At 32.7% G+C, this 22,637-nt stretch overlaps 2 protein-coding genes across 4 annotated transcripts; both read left to right on the top strand.

Annotated features, from left to right (window-relative positions):
* Positions 1-1,582: 1,582 nt before the first annotated feature.
* On the top strand, positions 1,583-5,145 carry LOC111918050 (U-box domain-containing protein 33). 3 transcript variants are annotated; one of them, XM_023913712.3, is made up of 8 exons: positions 1,583-2,153; positions 2,329-2,450; positions 2,591-2,712; positions 2,815-3,097; positions 3,195-3,341; positions 3,419-3,949; positions 4,038-4,760; positions 4,845-5,145. In XM_023913712.3, exons 1-8 carry the CDS (start codon positions 1,964-1,966, stop codon positions 5,025-5,027), a joined length of 2,301 nt encoding a protein of 766 aa, XP_023769480.1. In that variant the 5' UTR covers positions 1,583-1,963; the 3' UTR covers positions 5,028-5,145. The 3 variants fall into 3 exon arrangements, with proteins under 3 accessions (XP_023769480.1, XP_023769479.1, XP_023769481.1); XM_023913711.3 differs by having other exon boundaries at positions 1,584-2,153; positions 2,815-3,124; XM_023913713.2 differs by lacking the exon at positions 1,583-2,153 and having other exon boundaries at positions 2,808-3,124.
* A 5,768-nt stretch (positions 5,146-10,913) lies between these two features.
* On the top strand, positions 10,914-15,546 carry LOC111918049 (uncharacterized). Its single transcript, XM_023913709.3, has 10 exons — positions 10,914-11,165; positions 12,244-12,424; positions 12,518-12,654; positions 12,807-12,851; positions 12,923-12,976; positions 13,097-13,201; positions 13,312-13,524; positions 13,606-13,691; positions 13,772-14,604; positions 14,733-15,546. Exons 2-10 carry the CDS (start codon positions 12,244-12,246, stop codon positions 14,978-14,980), a joined length of 1,902 nt encoding a protein of 633 aa, XP_023769477.1. The 5' UTR covers positions 10,914-11,165; the 3' UTR covers positions 14,981-15,546.
* The last annotated feature ends 7,091 nt before the right edge of the window (positions 15,547-22,637 follow it).

Consider the following 22,637-nt stretch of genomic DNA (forward strand, 5'->3'; position numbering starts at 1 on the left):
AACTAGTTACATTATTAAAATACATGTCACTCGAGTAATTTTATCTCATTAGATGCTATACTGGACATAATTTTTGTACCAAATAGAGTTAAAAGAATGATTCTATCATATTGAATGTAGGCCTGACAATTGGGTTGAGTTCGGGTTGGTGGGTCACGAGTTGGCGGGTCAGAAAACATAAACTCAACCCAACCCATATAATATATGGGTTGACGGGTTGGCGGGTCACGGGTTGGTGGGTTGGAAACCTCAACCCAACCCAACCCAACCCATATAACCCGTTTAAGTATATGGGTTCGCGGGTTCTCAAGTTAACGGGTCAAACCCAACCCATATAACCCATTTAATAAATAAACAACACATTTTAAAAATGAGGTTTTTTCAACAAAAAAATCATAAAATGATTAAAGTAATTAACATAAAAAAAGGGTTTTCAACATAAATTCATAAAGTCAATAACATCCAAATAAAAATGAATAAATGAAAACATTCATAGAAAATGGATGTGTTCTTCGTTCGTGACTCGTGAAAATAACGACATGTATTTTTTCTTAACTGCAAATGCAGATTAGTCACATACGAATACGAAATTAATACAATGATACAGAATATTACGAATCCGGATGGAAATCAAATTTCATTAATAATTAAATATATCATTTCTTATATATATATATATATATATATATATATATATATATATATATATATATATATACGGGTTGGCTGGTCGACCCGTGAACCCAAACAGATAACCCAACCCAACCCATGAAATAAATGGGTTGGTGGGTTGGCGGGTCAAAAATCTCAACCCAAACTCGTCTATTTTCGGGTTGGTTAGTATTGGGTTACGGGTTGGGTCGAGAGTTGCCACCCCTAATTGAATGTCCCAATGGATGCCATACAAGAATTAATATCAATTTAGCAGGTTGATATCCATTTTAATGGTCTACCGATAACGCATAATAAATTTATTGACTTATTAAATAATTGACAAAATACGGAAAAGCACAACATTTTCTCTATCAACATTCAGAAGTTTTTTTACATTTTATTCATATGCAATTTTTTTTTTTTTTACATTGTCAGTTACTTTTCACATTAAACCAAAGATCTCGTTGTTTTGTGATATGACATTTATCTTTTTTGTTTTTATGTTAACATGGAAAAAAAAAAAGAAAAAGTAAGGTTGTCTCTTTGTCTAATCTAAAAAGTAATAAATATATGGATAATGTGAGAGCTAACTCAAAATGTAAGAATTTTTTTTTTGTATATTAACAACATGTAAAAGTTTTTGTGAATGTTGGTAAATAAATAGTTATATTTTTCTTTGTTTGCCCTTAAATATAATTAAAAATAAATAACTTAAAAAGGAATTATATATTATTGGTCGCCTAGAGTAACCTTTTTATTAACATCCTAAATTATTTTACATAGAATTTGATATGAATAAAATTACATTAATCTAGTCGTTAAGTTTTAAGTTTTAATATTATTAAATTTGAATAAAATATTTACTTGTTACATTTTCAACGATGGATGACCTTCCATAAATAACATTCTCATATTTTTAGGTTAGAAAAACTGGCAGACAATGATGTGTATCTTGGCACAGTCCATTGACTCTAGAACACCATGGCCAAGTCCACTGAGATTGAACTCAAAAAAAGCGAAAGAATCAACAGGAATTTTAATATTTATGGAGTGAAAGTGAAGCCAATGGCGCTGTAATTTCTCAGTAATTGTTCGTGTTCTTGTCTGCACCTTTTGATCTGTTCACACGTAATTATACTCTCTATTAAGAAACCTTTATCACTACCGATAGGCGATAATCCACAGTAGTCCCCCACTACCCTAAATTGTACCATATTTACTTCTATTCTCTTCGATTCAACCAAGTAAAAATCTGTATCCATAGTCTTTGGGTTGGGGTTTCTGAAAGCGTTACTAATTTCAAAAATCGATGGGGAGTGAGGTGGAATTGATCGAGGAGACAATCGAAGAGTTTAACGACGTCGAACACACCGCAATTGTGGCGGTGGGGAGGAACGTTAAGGAGAGTAAATCGCTGATATTGTGGGCTTTACAGTGCTTTGCTGGAATGAAGATTTGTCTCCTTCATATTCATAAACCTGCTCCGTTAATCACACTCGGTAAGTCATTCACTTCACGCACTGCTGTTCCTGCTGCTTTATATATGAATTTGTCAGTTAATTTTGGTTTGAAGTTTGCGAATTATCCTACCTATTGCCAATCGATTGGAGCCCTAGCAATGTTTTTGTCACGATTACATAATCCGGATTGTTTCCAATGTTCATAATTTTACAGTGGATGGCAAGTTCTATGAAAGTAGTCTAAAACAACAGGTGGTTAAGGCTTGGCGAGAGCTTGAAAAGCAAAAGATGCACAAAATCCTAAATCAGTATCGCCTCATTCTTGATGAAGCTGGGGTAATTTTTCAATGTTTTTGCTCTTTCTCCTCCTTCATTTTCTTCATTTTTATCATATTGGATTACAATTGAAGATATATTGTAACTTTTTAACATCCATGGAAGAAATTTTAGTCATTTGGAGTTTGGTATTTATGTAGGTGGAAGCAGGTAAGGTGTGGATAGAAGCTGATAACGTTGAAACAGGTATTGTGCAGACTATAGAGCAACATGGGATTAAGTGGCTTGTTATGGGAGCTGCAGCTGAGAAGCTGTATTCAAAGTATGAGTTTCTATATGCATTAAGTCAGAAAGAAACACATATATAAATGTAATCAATTTATCTTGTTTTTTTGTTAATGAACCAAATTCTTCAAGATTGCAGGGATATGTCAGAGCTCAAGTCTAATAAATCAATATATGTTTGCCAAAATGCCCCACCCACGTGTCAAATATGGTTTTCTTGCAAAGGCCACCTCATCTATACAAGGAGTATGAAGGCATTATCCTCTTTGCCAGCTGGCGAAGAGACAATGCTGACACTTCGTCATGCAATTGATGCTGATGTGGAAGTGAAATCCATTCGGTGTTTGGAGAATTCAATGAAAAATGGGTGTAGCTCTTCAACTTCAAATCATTTGATGATTGTTGATACAAAAGATCAATTGGTTCGATCACTTTCTGATATGTTTCTGGTATAATACCTCAAATTTTGCTTATTCATTTTGGGACAAATATATATTAAAAATGTTTTTTTTTTTCCAGGAGAAACCTCAAGAGCTTTCATCTTCTGAGTTGCATGATAAACTGGAGTATGCTAAAACAGACGCTGAAAACTCAAAGCAGAAGGCATTTGAAGAGTCAATAAGAAGATGGAGGGCAGAAGAAGATGCTAAGGACATTTTGCATAAGGTGAATTTGAATTTCTTTATATTTAGAAAACATGAATTAAATAGTTTGTTAAGAGTAACTTTTTAACCTTGTTGTAGGCGGAAACATCAGGAAACACATGTATGGAGGAAATCACAGAAAGAAAAGCAATGGAGGCTAAACTGTCGAAACAAATTGAAGAAATAGAAACAATGAAGAACCAAAGAGATGAATTCATAAAGGAGCTTCAGAAAAGCAAAAACCAAAAACCAGAGCTTGAAGACCGAATTTCAAAGGCACGTGATACAGAAAAAGAGTTGGAGGAGAGAATCATTCAAGCAGTGAATCTGTTAATCACTTTCAAAGAAAGTCGAGACAAGTTGCAAGATGAAGTCGATAATGCAAGGAGACAAATTAAGAGACTTACAAAATATATAAAAGAGGACACCACAACAAATTTGTCACAAGCACAATTTTATAAACCCTCGTTCATGGAAATCATGGAAGCTACTCAGGATTTCAATCAATCATTGAAGATCGGAGAAGGAAGAAATGGAAGTGTTTATAAAGGTATTCTTCGCCATGTAAGGGTTGCGATAAAGATGTTACCTTCCCTTGGTTCTCAAAGCGATGCAGAATTTGAACATGAGGTAAATTACACTTTTGGTCCCTATAGGTTTTGATATTTTTTTTACAAGAATACTAAATTACAGTTTGGGTCCCTGTGGTTTTGTGTAGGCAGAGGTTTTAAGTAGAACGAGACATCCAAATATCGTAACCCTAATCGGAGTTTGTTCAGCAACAAGGTCGTTGATTTACGAGTACCTCGAAAATGGAAGCCTTGAGGATCGAATCATTAGTTCTAATTCTAAAGCGAAAACTCCACCTCTTCCATGGCATACACGAATACGAATCGCTTCAGAGATATCTTCTGCCCTAATTTTTCTCCACTCCAATAACCCTCAAATCATCCATGGAAACGTAACCCCAACCAACGTTCTTCTCGATTCAAACCACGTATCCAAACTAAGCGACTTAGGAATCAGTTTCGTTTTCTCTAAAATTAACGATCCCGAGGTTTCTGCTTACATCGACCCTGAATTTGTTGAATCCGGAACGCTTACTCCTTCTTCTGATGTATACTCATTCGGAGTTGTGTTGTTGAGAATGCTAACAGGGAGGCCAGCTTCGAGTGTTGTGAATGACACGAAATGTGCGATGGAATTTGGGAATTTTGGTGAGATTTTGGATTTATCGGCTGGGGATTGGCCAATTGAGCATGCGAATGAGTTAGCTGATTTGAGTTTGAGATGCTGTGAGAAGAATCCATTGAAGAGGCCGAATCTTGTGAACGATATTTGGAAGACATTTGAGCAAATGAAAGATCGATTTACAGTAGCACCTGTTGAGCCTGAGTGTCATCGCAAAATCCCCTCTTATTTTGTATGCCCGATTTTTCAGGTACCTAAACTCAAGAAATAGCAATGTACAGATGAATGAAAGTATTATATGCATTCATTAAAGGATTTTGTTGGTGATTTGCAGGAAGTGATGAAAGATCCATACATAGCAGCAGATGGTTTTACATATGAAGAAGATGCAATAAAAGGGTGGTTGAACAGTGGCCACAAGACTTCACCCATGACTAACCTTCAACTTGAACACTGCGACTTACTACCTAATCATGCTCTTTCCTATGCAATTCAAGAGTGGCAACAAATTTCCTAAAATACCCTTCTAGTTTTTGACTTTGACTTTTGACTGTGCATAATTTGTGCAGCACAATGTAAAAATATGTATAGTTACAGTAATAATTTTATATTTAATTTATTTCTTTTTCTTTTTAGTTGGTTTGCTTTGGTTTCTTTCGACTTCTTTTAGGCTTAATGGATCTCTTCGTAAAGATACTAATGATAAGAAAAGTTACTACTTCGTTCAACTATAAAAGATAATTTAAATCTTAATTTACACGCTTCTTTTTAAAAGAATAGTTAGTTAAATCTTAGTGCATCTCAAATGGTCGACATGTAGTATGGCTTAAAGTTATGGTTATATCATTTTTTTTACTAACTTTAACCGCTATTTAAATGTCATTTATAATGGTTCTTGTAATAGTTTTTTAAGAAAAAAAGAAGACGACAAATTTAGCTTAATTATATAATTATTTTAAAAAAAAAAATAACCAAAAAGTTTAGAAATGTCTCGAGGCTACTAAGTCACTTATTGAACTGCGATTAGGCCATAATGGGCTGTAATTTACACTTATGGACTGTGAATTTTTTATGGGCTGAGCCTACAAGCCTATAACTACATAAGCATCTACTATTTAACATTATACATTAAGCACTCATACAATATGAGTTGAAGAGAAGATATCAAATGCGATTGAGGAAAGGAAATCGTAGATTGAGCAAAGAAAATGCCAATGAAGATTTCATCATGCAAAATTGATAAAGTTCAAACTTATATTTTATTTTAAATTTTTTATGATATCGCAAGCCAAATGATGAATCGCAGACCATGAAGGTTTACCTGCATTTTCGATGAATATACGAGTCATTTCTATATTTTTTTTGGAAAAATACTTTAAAAGGTTAGCTTTTTTTTTTTTTTTTTAAATTTAACTAATTCAATCATAAAAAAAATTAATATTCACCTATCTAAAATGTTCAATTTAAAACTTCATTATTTAATTTGTCATTTTTTAATATATTTTTTTTTTCATAAATTAGTCTTAAAAAAACTTAGATGTTTATAAAATAAAATAAAATGCCTTAAAAGACTTTTTATGATTTTTTTTACAAAACATCATAAAATAAATAACAAACCTTTTAAAAGAGCTTTTGATTTGTAGAATAAATATTTCACCGACAAACACTTTATAAAAAACAAAATCACAGTAAATAACATTTCTATAAAAAAAATCTAATATCTTAGAAAATAGAAATAGATTTTATGAGGTATAGTATATTTGTAAAAATATCCTCTTAAATATTTCGCCAGTATATAGTAAATGTAATTATCCAGATTAATGATGTGATTAGCTTTTATGTCCAAATGCAACACTTTTCAGGAAAATGCAATACTTTACATATCAAATGCAACACTTACTATTTTGAGGATCTTTTAGTTATTCTTTGAAGTATGATTGGATGATGATTTTCTTTTCCTAATTTGATCGACCCATTACATGGTTTTGTTAGAAATAGACGTATCTCAGGTTTTGATTTGATCATAGTTAAAACAAAGAGATATTGGACGTGTTTAACAAAATTAGCTGAGAGACGAGAGCTATAACTTTTATTTGTGTATAAGTGTTTGGAAACTAGACGAAAGCTTTTAAAAGTGTAAAATTACATAAAAACGAAAAGTCAAAAGTTTGTAAAAATTAATAGTTCCCAAAGCTATTTTGAAGTAACTTTTAGACTATGAGCCTTCTAAAAAAATTAAAAATAAAAGCTTGGAGTTCGAACAAATTTTTTTCTTTAGTTTGAGTTTTTTAAATGCCAAAAGTTTTTGAAATCACTCAAAAACTTGCACACCCTTTAGGCAAATGCACCAACAATGTTTATTATTGATATTGATATTGATATAGATATAATTACATAAACAATATTTATTATTGATATTGATATTGATATAATTACATTTTTCTGTGGTGCATGAAAGTATTGAAATAATCGACATTAAAACGTTTACAAATATGTTGCTTTTTATAATTAAAGTAGCAACAGACTATAAAACGTTTTATAATTAAAGTCCATCACTATTCCATCAGTAATACGACTCCAAATAATCGACATCAATCCACCACACAATACATCTAGTGTTATTGCATCACTTAGGATCTGCTGCTAATCATTTACAAATATGTTGCTTTTTGGTTGTTTAAACTTGGTTTCAAAGTTGTTTGAGCGATAAAATATGTCAGATTAACAACAAATATTTTCATCGTGAAATGACATGTTAAGTTGCTAAAATTATTAGCCACCAATATATACTAACTATAAATTTACATTGCTAATTCATTGCTAATCTGTATTTTTAATGGATTAACGAGAGATTTAGCCTTGTCTAAAATCTATATTTTTTGGTAGTGGTATATACATCAGACAAGCATGAATATAGAAAACTTTGAGGTTAGTGGCAGTTTATCATTGCAATTTTCTCAAACTAATGATTCATGATTCATATGTGAATATCTACTTAAATAATATGGTTATATGGTTATATAGTAATATGTTAGAAGATTCACCTATGATTTTCAATACTTTATAACATAATGATCCACAATTGAATAATTATTTTGGGCTATATAATTAGATAATCATTATATGTGTTTGTAAATTTTATAAACTAATGTTACAAGTATTTAAGGACATTATAAATTTATACAAACATAGTATTTTGGGCTATATAATTACATAATCATTATATGTGTTTGTAAATTTAATAAACTTATGTTACAAATGTTTTAAATGAAAAACATATACTAACGAATTAACAATAGAAAGACATGAGATGTGAAATGACGTTAAATGACGTTGAGGTTAAGTTATCTACGATACAAATTTGTAAAACAAATCATGCTTTTCACTGGATTAATGTGTTCGGCATGAAATGCATTTAAAACCTCTTATATGGTTTAAAATGAACACAAATATATAATTAGCTTTATACATATTTGATGCATCGCACATTTAAAATTAACGTTTTTAAATATAAAAAGTATGTGCAAACGCCATCTAATTCATGTGTTAAAAAATGCTATAAAGCAAATTTCGTAATTCGTATAGAAGAGCTTATTGTTAAGAGATGGCTTGTATACTAATACTTTAGCCATTGTCTTTTTTTCAATGCTTAATTTTATAAAAAGTAGACCACATAAGATGACTTGACCTTGATTAGACTTGGTTAATATTGAATTTTGCCCATTTATTTGATAATTATTTATATATTTTGGTTACATTCAAAAACCCTTTATAACAGCAATTGACAGGGTATAATATATAGGATGTGCTAACCTTCGTAGAACCCGATTTAAATTTGTTATGTTTATGGTAAAAGGTAATAAAAAATAGAGAGATATACGACAAGTAATTCTAAAAAGCTGTAATGAAAATAATTGATTGATTCTGATTGTAAAACTATAATAAAGAAAAATATTCCAAAGACCCCATCCAACATTTATAGTTTGTTGCACTCATAATTAACTTTGTCCACGTGCTTTAAAACCTCAAAATTTCATAACAATTAAATGCAACAATATTTATTCGAACATTTTGATGTTATTTTTTCTTTAAAGGAAAACAACTAAAATGTAATTGAAAAATCCAAACTCTTAAGTTAAGACATACTTATTTTATTGACAAACTAATGTATTTTGAAAATTATATTCAGGCATTAAAATAAAATTCAATAAAAGATAAGGTTTCCGATTCATACAAATATATTCAATGTATAATCCTAATAAGTCGTTATACGAAAATAACGAGAAAAGTTCAATAAATAATCATAATTAATCAATGAATAAAGGAACCAAATAACCAATAATAAACTTCAGAATGTAAAGCGATTGATGGTAAGTGATGGCTTGTATATTTTTACGTTGGATGCGTATGCATTCTCACGATCCAAAAAATACCTAAAAACATTTATTCCCCAACTTAAAGCATAAACCTTAGTGAGTTCCATAAAAGGTCATATACATCACATAACAATGGGCCTCGCCATAAGGGTATATTTCAGCCCATGTGAATGTTATGGTCCCCCATAGTCATACAATCAGTTTCGTTGCTGCACTCCTCTTGAACTCTTTTTTGATATGGTTCCACCATCGTCTTTTATACAACTGTTATGCACCCCCTAGTCTATCATATAATTGCTATGGTTCCCCATAATCTTTCATATAAAAGTCACAAAGACAATCTAGCATACAATAACACTTAGCATACTACATAGTATAGTGAGAAGACTCACCTCGTAGAATTTGAAAATCCCAGTTACGCGTGAATAATCGCAAAGGTTGGTCTAACGAACCACCTAGGCATAAAATATAGGTCACACCTTATTCTAAAGCCCTAACCCCGAAGTTTGACCCAAGGTCAAACTTAGCCAAAAGTCAAAAAGTCAACCCACTAGTCAACAGGCGCGCCACACCTTCTATTGGGCGCACTGTGCCCACTACTAGACAAAAATAATCGGTATTTAGCTAAAAAATCAGACACGTCCAGAAAAACCCAAAACTGCGTCGCGTCCTACCTTGTCTAACTCATATATTTCGACTTAAACCATTAGGTCCAAATCTCTAACATTCAAATACGGATCTCCTTGATGTCTGAATGGATAAAGTATCCAACTTTATCCATTAAAACCTCCCAAACAAACTAGATCTAAAACCCTAATCTCTAAAATGTCTAAGATTTAATTTTTCTTATACATGAAACAAAAGATAGCATGCAAGCACTCAAAGATCCACCCAAAAGGTTAAGTGTGAAAAGTAAAATGATCCAAAGACCATAGAGTTTTCCAAACTCCATAGATCAAGCCATGAAGGGACCAATACACCATAAAAGTGGACTAAAACACCAAAACCTCTTAGAGCCAATGGTAAAATGCAATAAAGCAAGGATCTTTGCAACTTACAAAGGTCCAGAAGTACGGAGAATGCAAGGATCTTCAAGCTTCAAACTCCCAAGGATCACCTTTCTTGATTCCTTCACCAAAACTCTTTAAATTAGCACCAAAAATGGTTCAAGGAGAGAGGATAAGCTCATAACACTCAAAGAAGGCTAGAAACACATTAAAACCATCAAAACACGTTCGGCCCACACGGGCTGGAGGCGCACCACACGTTAATGGAGGCTGAGAAATGACATGTACTTGGAGTTAATGCACCTTATATAACCTTAAAACCATCAAAACACGTTCGGCCCACATGGGCCGGAGGCGCACCACACGTTTTAAGGTGCGCCCCGCGTCCCTTCCAATAAATTCCAGATTTTCAAAATTTTCAGTAAATGCGATAAATGACTTCCATCTTCGTCCCATCCTTCTACTTTCTTATGGATTATAAAACCCCAATTAATAAGTGAGATAAAATAATTAGAACTAAAATGTTACATTTTTCCATAGGGCTATTTTAGGAAGACAAATCTGGGTTATACATCTCGCACCCGTGTGACTTAACACATCCACGTCTATCCTCATCAAATATTCGACTCTGAGAAGAACTATTAGTGTATCTCTTATCGGTGCAACACGTCTTATATATGACTATATATGTTGGAGTCTTCCATATCTCATAAGAGTCATTTAAAGAAACAAACTTGACTCCACATATATTTACATTTATGTCCAAAAATCTATAGAGATTTAGAAACAAATTTGTCTAATGTACAATGTACAAATATACATTATGCATTTCATTTGATGGTCATGTTAATTTAAATGAATAATAATAATATTAAATCTATCAACAAAAAGTAAATTATAAATGAATTTTGTAAAAGAGATACATTATTTAAGGAACAAAAAATATCATTTTGATATTTCTCCCAACCTCCTCGACCACCACCATACTTTTCCCTTTCAATTATTTTTCGGTTTTTATTTTTATTTTCCGGTTTTCTTACTCAAAGGGTTTCCGGTTTGACCGTATATATATAAAGGATTTTCCCCGGCTCCTTTTTCTTTTAATTCACTCTCTCTCTTTCGTTCTCTGTTTCGCCGACTGCTTCTCTCATTCCTCGCCAGCTTCGCACACATCAATTTCACCGGTTTTCGCAATCATATCGCCGTCTTTCCGGTGATCTCCTCCACTTATCCGATCTACGGCGATCTCTTAACTCCTTCGGTCTCACACTGGTGCGTCAAGCTCTTTCACTACGTTCGTGCTAATCATAAATCACATGATTATAACCCTAACATATATATTGTAATTTGATTCGGATACTTCTCGTTTGATCTTCTATGGGAGTCTCTTGACACTTAAAATTAATCTGTTTCCTATGATCTAATCAATGTCTTAGCATTGCGGATTCTTTCTTTTTTCTTTTTATGTATGCACGGTATGCCGATTTTCTGTTATCGCCGATTGATGTCTCTTCAACTTTATACAAAATTTTGGCAATGACGAAAGTATGATGGAATGTCTTATTGAATTTTGTAGAAATATGTACTTGTTGGATTGCTGCGTGGCCTTTTACTCTCTAGCAAGCTCCATTAATTATAACTAATGTTTATCTTTTCTGTACATCATACATAATTACGTAAGAATATGGATCTTGTGTTTTTTAGGTTAGTAATTGGGAGTTCGGTTCAGCATTGTAATTAGGGTTCCTTTTTGCTGACATCATTATTGAATCTGTATTATGTAGTAGTACATTTCGTGCATAACAATATATGATTTTAGTTTAATCTGTGCCCTCAATGGTGCTTGGAAAATTGGCATATAATGCCATTCAGATTGTTATCATGATGTAGTAACTTTTTTTTTTTTTTTTTTTGGGGGGGGGGGGGGGGTGAGAATGGGCACTCTTGACTCTTGGCTTACAATGTGACAGACCTTATGATTCCATAGAATACCTGGTTGGAATTTACAATTTCTCACCCAATATGACTTATTTTGTCAATTCTGTTTCTTCTCTTTTTTCCTGTACTTTATTGGTCATGGTGGTGGATTTACCTGAAAAAGGCTTGGAATGTGTATTATTGTAGTTATCCATATAATCAGAGTACATATGACATGATATCTTTGGAACTTTAAGTATAAGCAGCATGTGAAATGTGGTTAGTATTGTGTCTATGAGTGTTGCATGTGTTCACAATACAATTACATTGAGGGGGTTAATCAAATGCCAATGGTTAATGGATGATTCTTTAACTGATGTCAACATTATTATGTCAATATGTATATGCTAATGCTAAACTCATGTGAATATAGATGCCAGTTGCAAAACTTTTGGGCACCAGTTCTGCAGATGCAATGAAAGCAGAGGAAGGAAGCGATTCATTGGATACCTTCATCAAACAAGCAGTTGGAAAAGAACCTTCATTTTCATTTTCAAGAACTGGGGATAGCCCTGTGCAGTGGATACAGTTACTTCATGCTTTGGATCAACAAGGTATTCACAAATCTTCTTATCTTCCACCATTATCTGCATGAAAGAAAAATGACAAATATGCCCCTAAATCTAACTCTTAACCTTTTTGTGTAGATCTCCCTGGTTGGCCCTTGTTGGCTCCTATGAAGATTCAGATGCAGAAATGTGAGAAATGTGCCCGTGAATTCTGTTCACCTGTCAATTATCGAAGACATATACGAGTTCATCGTCGCTCTTTAAAGTTCCATAAGGTTTTATTATATCTTTATTATAAATTTAAATTCAATTTCATGCATCTTTAAAGTTTAAACTAGTTGCTACTATCTTTTCTTATACATATATGTAGATATTGTTTGTTAATACTAAATACTTAAATACACCTGTCTCTACTTTCATTATATAGGAGTCCCAGAAGTATAGGGATTTATTGGGGGCATTTTGGGACAAGGTAAGACTCAAATTTTTTATTTATATTTGGAAAGTTTTTTTTTGTGCTCATTATTATTGTGTCTTATGTAGCTCTCATTCGATGAAGCTAAGGAAATCATGTCTTTCAAGGATGTTAACCTGGAGGTACTTTCTCTTTTCTAATTCATTCATTCTTTAAATTTTATAAATAATTAATTAATCAGTTAATTATAAACTGTGTTATCAAAGTAGTTAAATAATTAATAAAACCCATTTCCATTTTAGGAAGTTCCAGGGTCTTCAATAATAAGAAACATTATAGCAAATCTCCGCAAGCCAATCTTTCTATCTCTCCCACAAATTTATGTCAAAGCTGGCTCTATGCTTGTGGTAAGTAATCAATCACATCTTATTTTTAACATCTTTTAACTCTAAATGAATTTTTTTTTTTTTTATTTATTATTAACATTTTGTAATCACTTATACATTATAACTTATAGGACATAATCCAAGGTAGACCTTCTACTTCTAGACTTCCAGTTTCCTCCCAAGAATTATTCAGCATCCTAAATGATGCCAGTGAGACAACATTTCTAAGTGCTGGAACAGCTGAATCATTACAAAAATTCGTCTTTGATGGAGAAGCTGGTAAAATTGGGCTTGAAATCAAAAACCTAATTGCTGCCACCAGCTTTCTTTTCGAACAAAAATTGGTATTTTTTTTTTGTCTTATTTAATTTAATAAAATATATTGTAAGCCATAATAATAAATAGAAAACTTTACACACATACAGGTCAAAGCATGGCTTGCAGACAAGGATGCTGAAGCATTAAGATGCCAAAAGTTACTTGTTGAGGAAGAAGAAGCTGCTCAAAGGAGGTATGTATTATGCATTTATGCAGTATTCATTTTTTAACAGTTTTCTTAATTTGACTTTTATTATTATTATTATAATGTAGGCAAGCGGAGATTTTGGAAAGGAAAAAACAAAGAAAGCTAAGACAAAAGGAACAAAGAGCGAAAGATCAGTCAAACGAAGTCAAACCGGATTTATTTGAAACAACAACTCCATCCACAGAAACATCCAGCTCTCCAACTTGCGCGGAAGTTGATTCATTTTCTCCAGATGATGATGATGATGATGATGATGTCATTGTTCAGTTTTCAAACAATGTAGAAGAAGAAGAAGAAGAAGAAGAAGATCTGAATGTAGTGGACCCCACGGAGCACCAAAAGGTGCACGGGAACGATTTGCATCAGATGGTGGCTCGATGGCAGGTCCCGAAATCACAAAAAGGCGGTCGAAACGGGTTTTACGGATCCAAAAGGGAACAGACACATAATAAGCATAGAGAACAAAGGGCTAATGTTGTCAATACTAGTAAAATATGGACGAAAAAGCCAAAACCAGAAAATGGAGGGGTGGAAGTTGTGAAGTCTAGAGTACAAAACGACGCAACCAGTCAGAGCCAGAGCCAGAGCCAGAGCAACTGTAGTCAGCTTATGATTGGTTCCATATCTGTGACAGTTAGAAGTCCAGGTCAAGGTCAAGAAAATGGAAATACAGAAGTCAAAAAGAACAACGTCCAGGCTGGCAGGGAACGTTCCACTGTCAAAATTTGGAGGCCACGTCATGAGTCAAGAGGTGTATCCGGAGATAGTAAAGTAAAAGGTGAGAATGGTCAAAGTCAAACTCCGCCTACGTGTCAGTCAAACGATGACAGTGACGGTGGAAATGAGCCCGAAGCAAAGCTCTTCTCTCTTGATGCTGCAAAAGCTTTTCTTGCGCAAAGTACGCCCTCTCTCTCTCTCTCTCTCTCTCTCTATATATATATATATATATATATATATATATAAAAAGTAAGTTAAATTAGTGGTGATATATTTAGTAAATAATAATAATAATAATATGTAATGTAGGATGGAAGGAGGCGATATCAGGGGAGCATTCGAAGTTGATTTTATCTTTATCATCATCAAGAGAGGAGCCACCTGGCGAGAATAGTGAGAGTTCAAGCAATAATAATATGAATAATAATAATACAAGTATTAATAATACGAATAATGTGAAAGTGAAAGTGAAAGGAAAGTTTGTAATGAAGGGTGAGAAAGGAGGAGGAGGGGTGAAGACAAAGTATATTCCAAAACAGAAAGGTGGTGTTAATTAGGAGGGACAGGGGGAGAAGTGAAGTGAGGTTAGGTTGATTGATTTTGATTGATTGATGGTTATACGGAAGGAACAACAATATGTGCAGCTTTTTATTAACCACAACACAACAGAGTGAGACATTTTATTAAAAATATTATTGATTAGCCGGAGGTTCCAGTTTTACGAGTGGGTCTTCTGTCCGAAATTCAAGGTAAGAAAGAAAAACGATTCCATATCCATATCATACTAGTTTTTTTATTTTTGCTTTGTTTTGTTTTTGATCTTGTGGGGTTTTTTGGATTATGAATCTGGATAATCTTTTGGAGGTGGTGCTTGTTTTTGTTTTTGTTTTTGATGATAGGATACACTATTGAAATAATCGCAATGCAAATGCAACCACTCGCATCTGTTTTTGGTAGATTGTTTGTTGAATTCAGTTGATGTTTTTTTTTTTTTTTGTTGGAAGAAATTGAAGGTGAGAAATGAGATTTGTAGCAAAAGGAGTTGAGATGGACTCCATGTAATTATGATTCATGAAGGCAGTAATGAGTTTTATTAGTTTACATGTACAAAATTTTTAAATTATTATGCTTGTCAGGTCCCTCAACCAGTGTTTTTTCTGAATTTTTTTTACCAAAAACAGGCGGTAGTGGCGATGTGAACGAATTTATTGCATCTTGTTAAACTTTGTCCAACATAGAAAACGATTTTATTGAAAAACACAAATGCCATTTTGCAAGTAAGGCTTCATTCAAACCAAAGGGTATTTGGCCCAAACATATCAAATCACAAATTTATACGTATTCAACCATAAAGATTGCACTGTCTGCAAAAAAATAATGTGAGAAATTCCGAAATCACCAATAGCTACATTCACACCTTTGATGATTCGTTGTTGCTTAGCCTCGATGATTGAAACATTAAGACGCTACATAGTGAGAGTAAACAGAAAGGGATATAAAGATCATGTTGGCAAAGATCCTTTGAGATCTTAAGTTCTTCAAGGGATGACATGTTGACTATAACAGAAGAATGAGCACAATGTAAAGTGGTTTTAATTCGTCTTCTCTATTTGTAGGAGAATCTCATCGAGTCCATAACCAAGTCAATATACCCTCGGTTTAAAGAATCAAAAGCCTTTTTTTTTTCATCACTTTAGACAACTCAATTAGTTTATTGACCATTAAAGGCTCACAAAGAATTTGTCAAGAACGTAATTCTTAATCAGTTTGTTAAAATCTTCGTGATTACTTAGCATTAACAAACTAAAAGGGTTACAACACGAAAATTGGCCACATACAACATGTTTGTGAATTTTGGAATAAAGTAACGAAAGAAAGGTTTCGACCTTGGGATTCAAGTAGAAGTTTTGAATTCATTTCCATGCCCACCAATGCATTACTAATTAAAATCCTTTTCATAATAAAAGAAAAATAAAAGGGAAATTGAGTAATCTAACCATTTCTTGGGTGTTTTTTTAAAATATAATTTTTTCTTTTGAATAATAACCACTAGGTCCGGAATGGGTTATTCCGGACCCTAAAACCGGCCAAAACCCAATACTGTAGCCCAATGGTATATATATGGGTCCAACACACAAAAAATCCGGAATACGCGTTCTAGAATTTGCAAATCCGAAGCACGATCTATCCATATTTCGGACCTAATTTTCAGCATGGATTCGTCAAACCAAGTAAGTTTTAAGTTTCTTTGCATTTGATTTTATAAAAGGATTTACGCATTTTAGAATGGTCCGAAATACGAGGAACGAATCCGGAATACTATGATCGATCCCAAGATTATCTTTTTTTTTTAATAAATATTTTTGTCATTATATGTGTATTAATCTCATGTAAGTACCTTGTAGTGTGTTTCAGATTGCTTGTTTTAGTCCGAAAGTACGTATTGCAGGGATTACATAATGATATTGTAAGTTTGGAATACAAAGAACGTGGTCTGGAACCCGATTAACTATTCCAGATTGATGTTACAGAATATCAATCCAGAATAACTATGCTTATCATTTTTTTTTCTAAATATTGTTTAATAACCCATGTTAGTCCAAATACGAGATTGCGTTAGTGAGTTTTACGGACGACGAAGTTGTATTTCATTAAATGAGCTTTTAGAATTGCGTCCGATAAAGGTAAAATCGAAAAACAAAAATTTATAATTTTAATTTATTTCTACGGTAGTGGTTTAAAATGTTGTTGAAATTTTGTTTTTGTACATAAAAACCAAGACGTTGAGTTACAAAATAAAATAAAAAATAAACCAACAAAGACACCTGTAAAATTAAGAAATAAATCAGAAAAGTTGTTAAAACTTAAATTGAAATCAAATAGAACTTCGAAAGATGGGACAGAGCAAGTGCAGAAAAACCTGGTATGATAGACTAGTTGCAATTATGGTTATTTATTTATTTTTTTGTTTTGTTTTTTTTGTTATGGATATGTTTCATTAAGTTGATTTTATTATTAGTAAATACTTTTATGCACGTTGGTTTTAAATGAGTATATTAATATAATTTAGATATATTTTACTTTCAGTCTCCAAGATCTAATGACTCGAACGATGACGATGAGTTTCCTATAGAATATGATATACCACGTTTTGAAGAAGGGCAACGACATCTTGTTGATATGACCGCATTAGAAATGATTTGTGATTATCAACGTGTGAAACAATAAATGGTAATATTGGAAATCCCATCACTACCTTCAACGGCTGAGGAGCGGATAAAAGTAGTACCGTATAACATGAAAATGCTCCTCATTACCATGTCTGAAGATATATGACAATTTGCGAACACAATGGACATCATCGAAGAAACACGTGAGACAACTCATCATAAAAGATCGAGTCGAGTTGACTGATAATGGGTTGAAACTAACTGAAACCTACATGAAATTGTTTGAAAATCATGTAAACACGACTAGTTTGCATTGGATGCAGGTTCCTAGTTATCAGCCAGAAATGTAATCTAATTTTAAATATGGATATTGTAATGTCTTTTGAAACTAAATTTTATAAAAGGAATGGTATGATTATCTAAAATGACAATTTTTTTTATTAACATTAGAGTAAATTACTGAAATCGTCCCTATGGTTTGATTCAAATTGCACGTTTGGTCCCTAACTTTTATTTTGCACCCGGATTGTCCCTTTGGTTTGATTTTGTTGCATTTTTCGTCCCTATGGTTTGGTCAAAATTGCATATTTTGTCCCTAACTTTATGTATGCAAGGGACGAAAAACGCAACAAAATCAAACGACGATCCGAGTACAAAAGAAAAGTTAGGGACCAAACGTGCAATTTTGACCAAACCATAGGGACGATTTTAGTAATTTACTCTTAACATTATTGCAAAGAGCATTATAAATCCTAATACATATTTAGATTGGTTTCCAAAAATTAGAAAATTATAAGGGATACATATTTCGTTCGCAGTTGATAAAATATTCTCTAATTCTAACAACATTTGTTAAAAGCTCCCATTTTGCATGAAGTTTATCAATCTCCGCATTTGCATCGTCAACCAACTTCTTAGCTTGTTTCACTTCTTTCAAAACTTTAGAAACCCATTTTCTTTTTCATTTACTTGTTCTGCTAGATCGTCTGCACGTTGATTTAGTGGGTGACTTCTTTTAGAGTCCTTTTTGTTTACTTCTTCAGCAACCTACATAGCTTGGAAAATGTCATCAGGAATTTTATTTGGGAGTGGGAAATCTGGGCCTTACGGAAACGGGTTATTATCTGAACAAACATAACAATCTTCTTCTTCACAATGTCAAACACCATCGAGAGATGAACTCATTCCAATTTTTTTTTCTACGTTGAGTATGCATGATAGGTGCATTTTAAGGTTGAAAAGCAATGTCTAGAATGAGGGGCCGAAATAGCAAATCCGGAATGCAGCTCCAGAATGTGGCTCTGGAATGTGGTTCCGAAATGAAGGTCCGAAATAGTGTCAGAAATCTATGACATTTACTGTTCGAAATGACCACATATTCAGGAATCTATAACAATTACTGTTACGAATGACAACACATGGTGCAAACTATATGTCAGGAATCTATGACAATTACTGTTCCGGAAACCATGGTCCAAAATAGCAATTTCGGAATGTGGCTCCAAAATTTGTTTCCGAAATAGTAAATGCTATTATATAAAGGAATTCAAACGTACAAACTCTTTACCTTGTTAAATTTACTAGTAAAGATTAATTTCTTATAATCCAAAGAAATGACATACTACGATTGTGGCTCTCAAGGTTTTATAAGGACATCAACGACTAGAAATAACACTGGACGACTTTTTTACGCTTATCCTAAAGAGTTATGTGGGTTATCCTTTCATTATTTTTCTTTGAATTAATATTAATATACATCATGTGTTTGATATTAAATTTTCAGGGACCATAGTCTAAGTTTATCTGTTGGCTTGACAAAACAAAAGATAACGTTAATTTGTAGTTGGATTTTTTTTGGAATTGTTGTGGACAACTTCTAAGCTTTATGTTCATCAACCAAGTTTATGTAACTTAATCTATGTAACATGTAATGTTTTCTTGTTTGTTATGTAACAAATATTATGGAAATAATAATATTTTCCATTAGACAATGCCAATCAATTACAAACATAATTAATTGCAATTGCATTGGCAATAAAACATCCATCAAAGGGTCTGATATTTCTCATTCTGATAGAGGGGGAAGATGGTGCACAATTTGTGTCTGGTAGGCAATCTAAAACACATCATCTTGGTAATATATCTGAATCATATCAAGTAATTCATGGATGTTCAAATGATGTGATGTCGCAATAGCATGACCACACGCTATATCCAGACTACGTCATTTCCCACATGAACATCTATGACGGTTCAAATCTACAACACAAGTTTTTTTAAAATAAAAAACTCGACAAATGTAGGATGGGAATGGAGACGGGATCTCTGGCGGGATCTTTGTTGCTTGCCACCAAATAGACTTTTGCATCCTTTCATGAAGCACCATTTCAGCATAGGGGTTGAGCACCGTAGTCGACCTCCCTGAAAAGTAAATATCATCAAATAAAGTTCTTTTACATGTAATTTTATAATTTAATATTGCACCCGATATTTTTCCTGCCATTAAACTGCGTTCAACAAAAGTCCGTTGTGTGATAACCATCAATTTTGGTCAAAACAAAGTCAACAAAAGTCAACCAGGTCAACTTAACTTGTATTAGAATTTTAGGAGAAATGTCATATTCCCTAATGTTTCTAATGCACTATTGACAATTTATAATACAAAGTACCTCTCCGGTTGCCAATTATCGAATATAAACCCTAATTAGGGTTAGTAACGTAACAACTCGATAACTCAATTATATATTATTTAGGTATAAATAATATTCGTAACTCAATGTAGTGGAGTTCATAAACCTAATACTACATGACAAATTCATAACAAATGCTAAATATATAAATTTTTGGTGAATTCATCACCAAATGCGACAAATTCTATACCCGGCCTAAACACCCAGCTTGTAACGGAAAGAATTTAAGGATTCAACCTAACTTTCATGTAACGTATTATTATTTTTGATAATAATGATTTTTATAATAATTTTAATTTTTATAATTCAAATTAAATATTTATGCACCATTTATACCATATTCCTTTATAAAAATATCACTATTTTTATAAAAAAATGTAAAGTTTATAAAAGTTTGACTTTTTTTTCTTTCTAAAATCACTAGAAACAATGTTTCCCCCCACCTTAGCCTAACATTCTTACGTACAATTACACTAATCATAAGACAAAACAGACTTAGTCAAATCCTTGTCCCCCATACCCCTCACTCCATATTCTTCACTCTTCTTCATTCTTTTTTCTTCAACTTCTTCTCCAAGAACAACTCAAGTTCTTTTAATGATAATGCCCTAAAATTGGTTCTTAGATTTTTGGTAAGATTTTCTTCACTAATCTAGTGATTCTACACAAAAATATACTAGTTTTGTCACAGTTACAGACATTAACATGTGTTAATATCCATAGGATAATTCCATCTTCAAGTATTCTTCAAGCATCTTCAAGTGTTCTAACCTTGAAAACCTTCAACTTCACCTCTTTATCCATTAAGAAATCCACTCAATGTGAGTTCACATCCCTTCTTTTTCGATTTTTCCAAGTTTTAGGGGCGGGGCGGGGGGGGGGGGGGGGGGTGGGGAATACAAGTAAACTTGTATAATAACACAAGTTGTTATGTATGCTTCTTCTTTATGTTGTGTAAAGTGTTATTTACATGAAATAATGTTATTACCTAGTTACATGAACATTTATATGTGGTGTGTTGTTTAAAATGAAAAACTATGAAAAATGAGTATAAATATGCCATATAAAGAGGGTCATAAAAACAAAACTACTAAAACTATGTTTTTAAGAACACTATACGAGTTTTTCTAGCAAAAATGGTCATGACTAGGTTATGACACCATTTTTGTGAGTTTTGACCTAAAATATGTTGTTTTAAACAAAAAAGGTTAGCTTGACTTAACCTCCATAAAAAGGTAAATATAAACTTTACAAGGTTTACAACCTAAATTTTTACCGGTTAGTAACGTTAAAAAAAAAACAAAAACTAGAAAATTTGGCTTTATCATACTAAATGTTCTTATACTTGTGTTAGATGTAAATTATATGATATAATCTTTTAAAACATCTAAACATGTTAACTTATACACACACACACAACAAAACATTAATGATAAACTATAATGGGTGTAGTTTATGGGTCATTAACACTATCTTACCATTTTGGGGCGAACAAATAATTATTTAAAGGTATAATTATTTTACATTATGTAATTACTATGGAAATGTATTATTTCCACTTACAAAAGGGTTTTCATTACATTATACATAAACCTTTTGATACAATTTTATTAGATATAGTCTTCATCGTACCTACCAGAGTACACACTAAAGTCCTGAATTATAACTAGAATCTCGGTAAGAGAGCGTGACACTTGTGTATAGATCTATACGAGACTGACAATCCTGCACCTAAGCTATTAGCTACAGCTAGACCGACAGGTCTGGGGTGATAATTTTCTAACATTCCAACGCCTGAAGAACGTCACAACAGCCCAACTACGGTTTTAGCATGGTTGTAATAACTCACATGGGATATTAACAATACATTTGGTTTACGGGGCTAACATATGTTTAAATGGTTTTATACAAGAATAAAACTACATAATACTATTTTCACATATAGGAATACTTTTGGTCTTAGGGTTTTTAAGACTACAACTCATTTTAAGAAAATATTGGATTTTCTGTAATCATTCACTATCATTTTACAAGGAAACGTTGCAGATTTTTCACATACAAAACTCTTATGAACTCGTTAAGCAGGTAATCACAAGATTTTGAGGATAGGACGCTACGACGTCACACTATTCACTTTTGTCATAATGTAATTGGTATAAAAACAAACAATATTTGGATACAATGTAACTTTCCCAATTATAATGATGATGGTTGTGTTGCTTTGATCGCTATTATTCAATATGTTGTGATACTGTTCATGAAGTTATCCACCCTCAGACGTTTCTGCCATCCTGGTTTGGGGGTGTGATAGATTGGTATCAGAACATTGTTTATAGTGAACTAAGTATATCAAA

The sequence above is a fragment of the Lactuca sativa genome, chromosome 9 (genome assembly GCF_002870075.4).
Source record: "Lactuca sativa cultivar Salinas chromosome 9, Lsat_Salinas_v11, whole genome shotgun sequence".
NCBI lineage: Eukaryota > Viridiplantae > Streptophyta > Magnoliopsida > Asterales > Asteraceae > Lactuca > Lactuca sativa.

Bases quoted from the DNA above. Each gene is read 5' to 3' on its own strand.
- LOC111918050 (XM_023913711.3), top strand. From the start codon at position 1,964: ATGGGGAGTGAGGTGGAATTGATCGAGGAGACAATCGAAGAGTTTAAC. The intron at 3,125-3,194 runs GTATAATACCTC...TTTTTTTTCCAG, and splicing joins CACTTTCTGATATGTTTCTG to GAGAAACCTCAAGAGCTTTC. The intron at 4,761-4,844 runs GTACCTAAACTC...GGTGATTTGCAG, and splicing joins TTGTATGCCCGATTTTTCAG to GAAGTGATGAAAGATCCATA.
- LOC111918049 (XM_023913709.3), top strand. From the start codon at position 12,244: ATGCCAGTTGCAAAACTTTTGGGCACCAGTTCTGCAGATGCAATGAAA. The intron at 12,425-12,517 runs GTATTCACAAAT...CTTTTTGTGTAG, and splicing joins TCATGCTTTGGATCAACAAG to ATCTCCCTGGTTGGCCCTTG. The intron at 12,655-12,806 runs GTTTTATTATAT...TTCATTATATAG, and splicing joins GCTCTTTAAAGTTCCATAAG to GAGTCCCAGAAGTATAGGGA.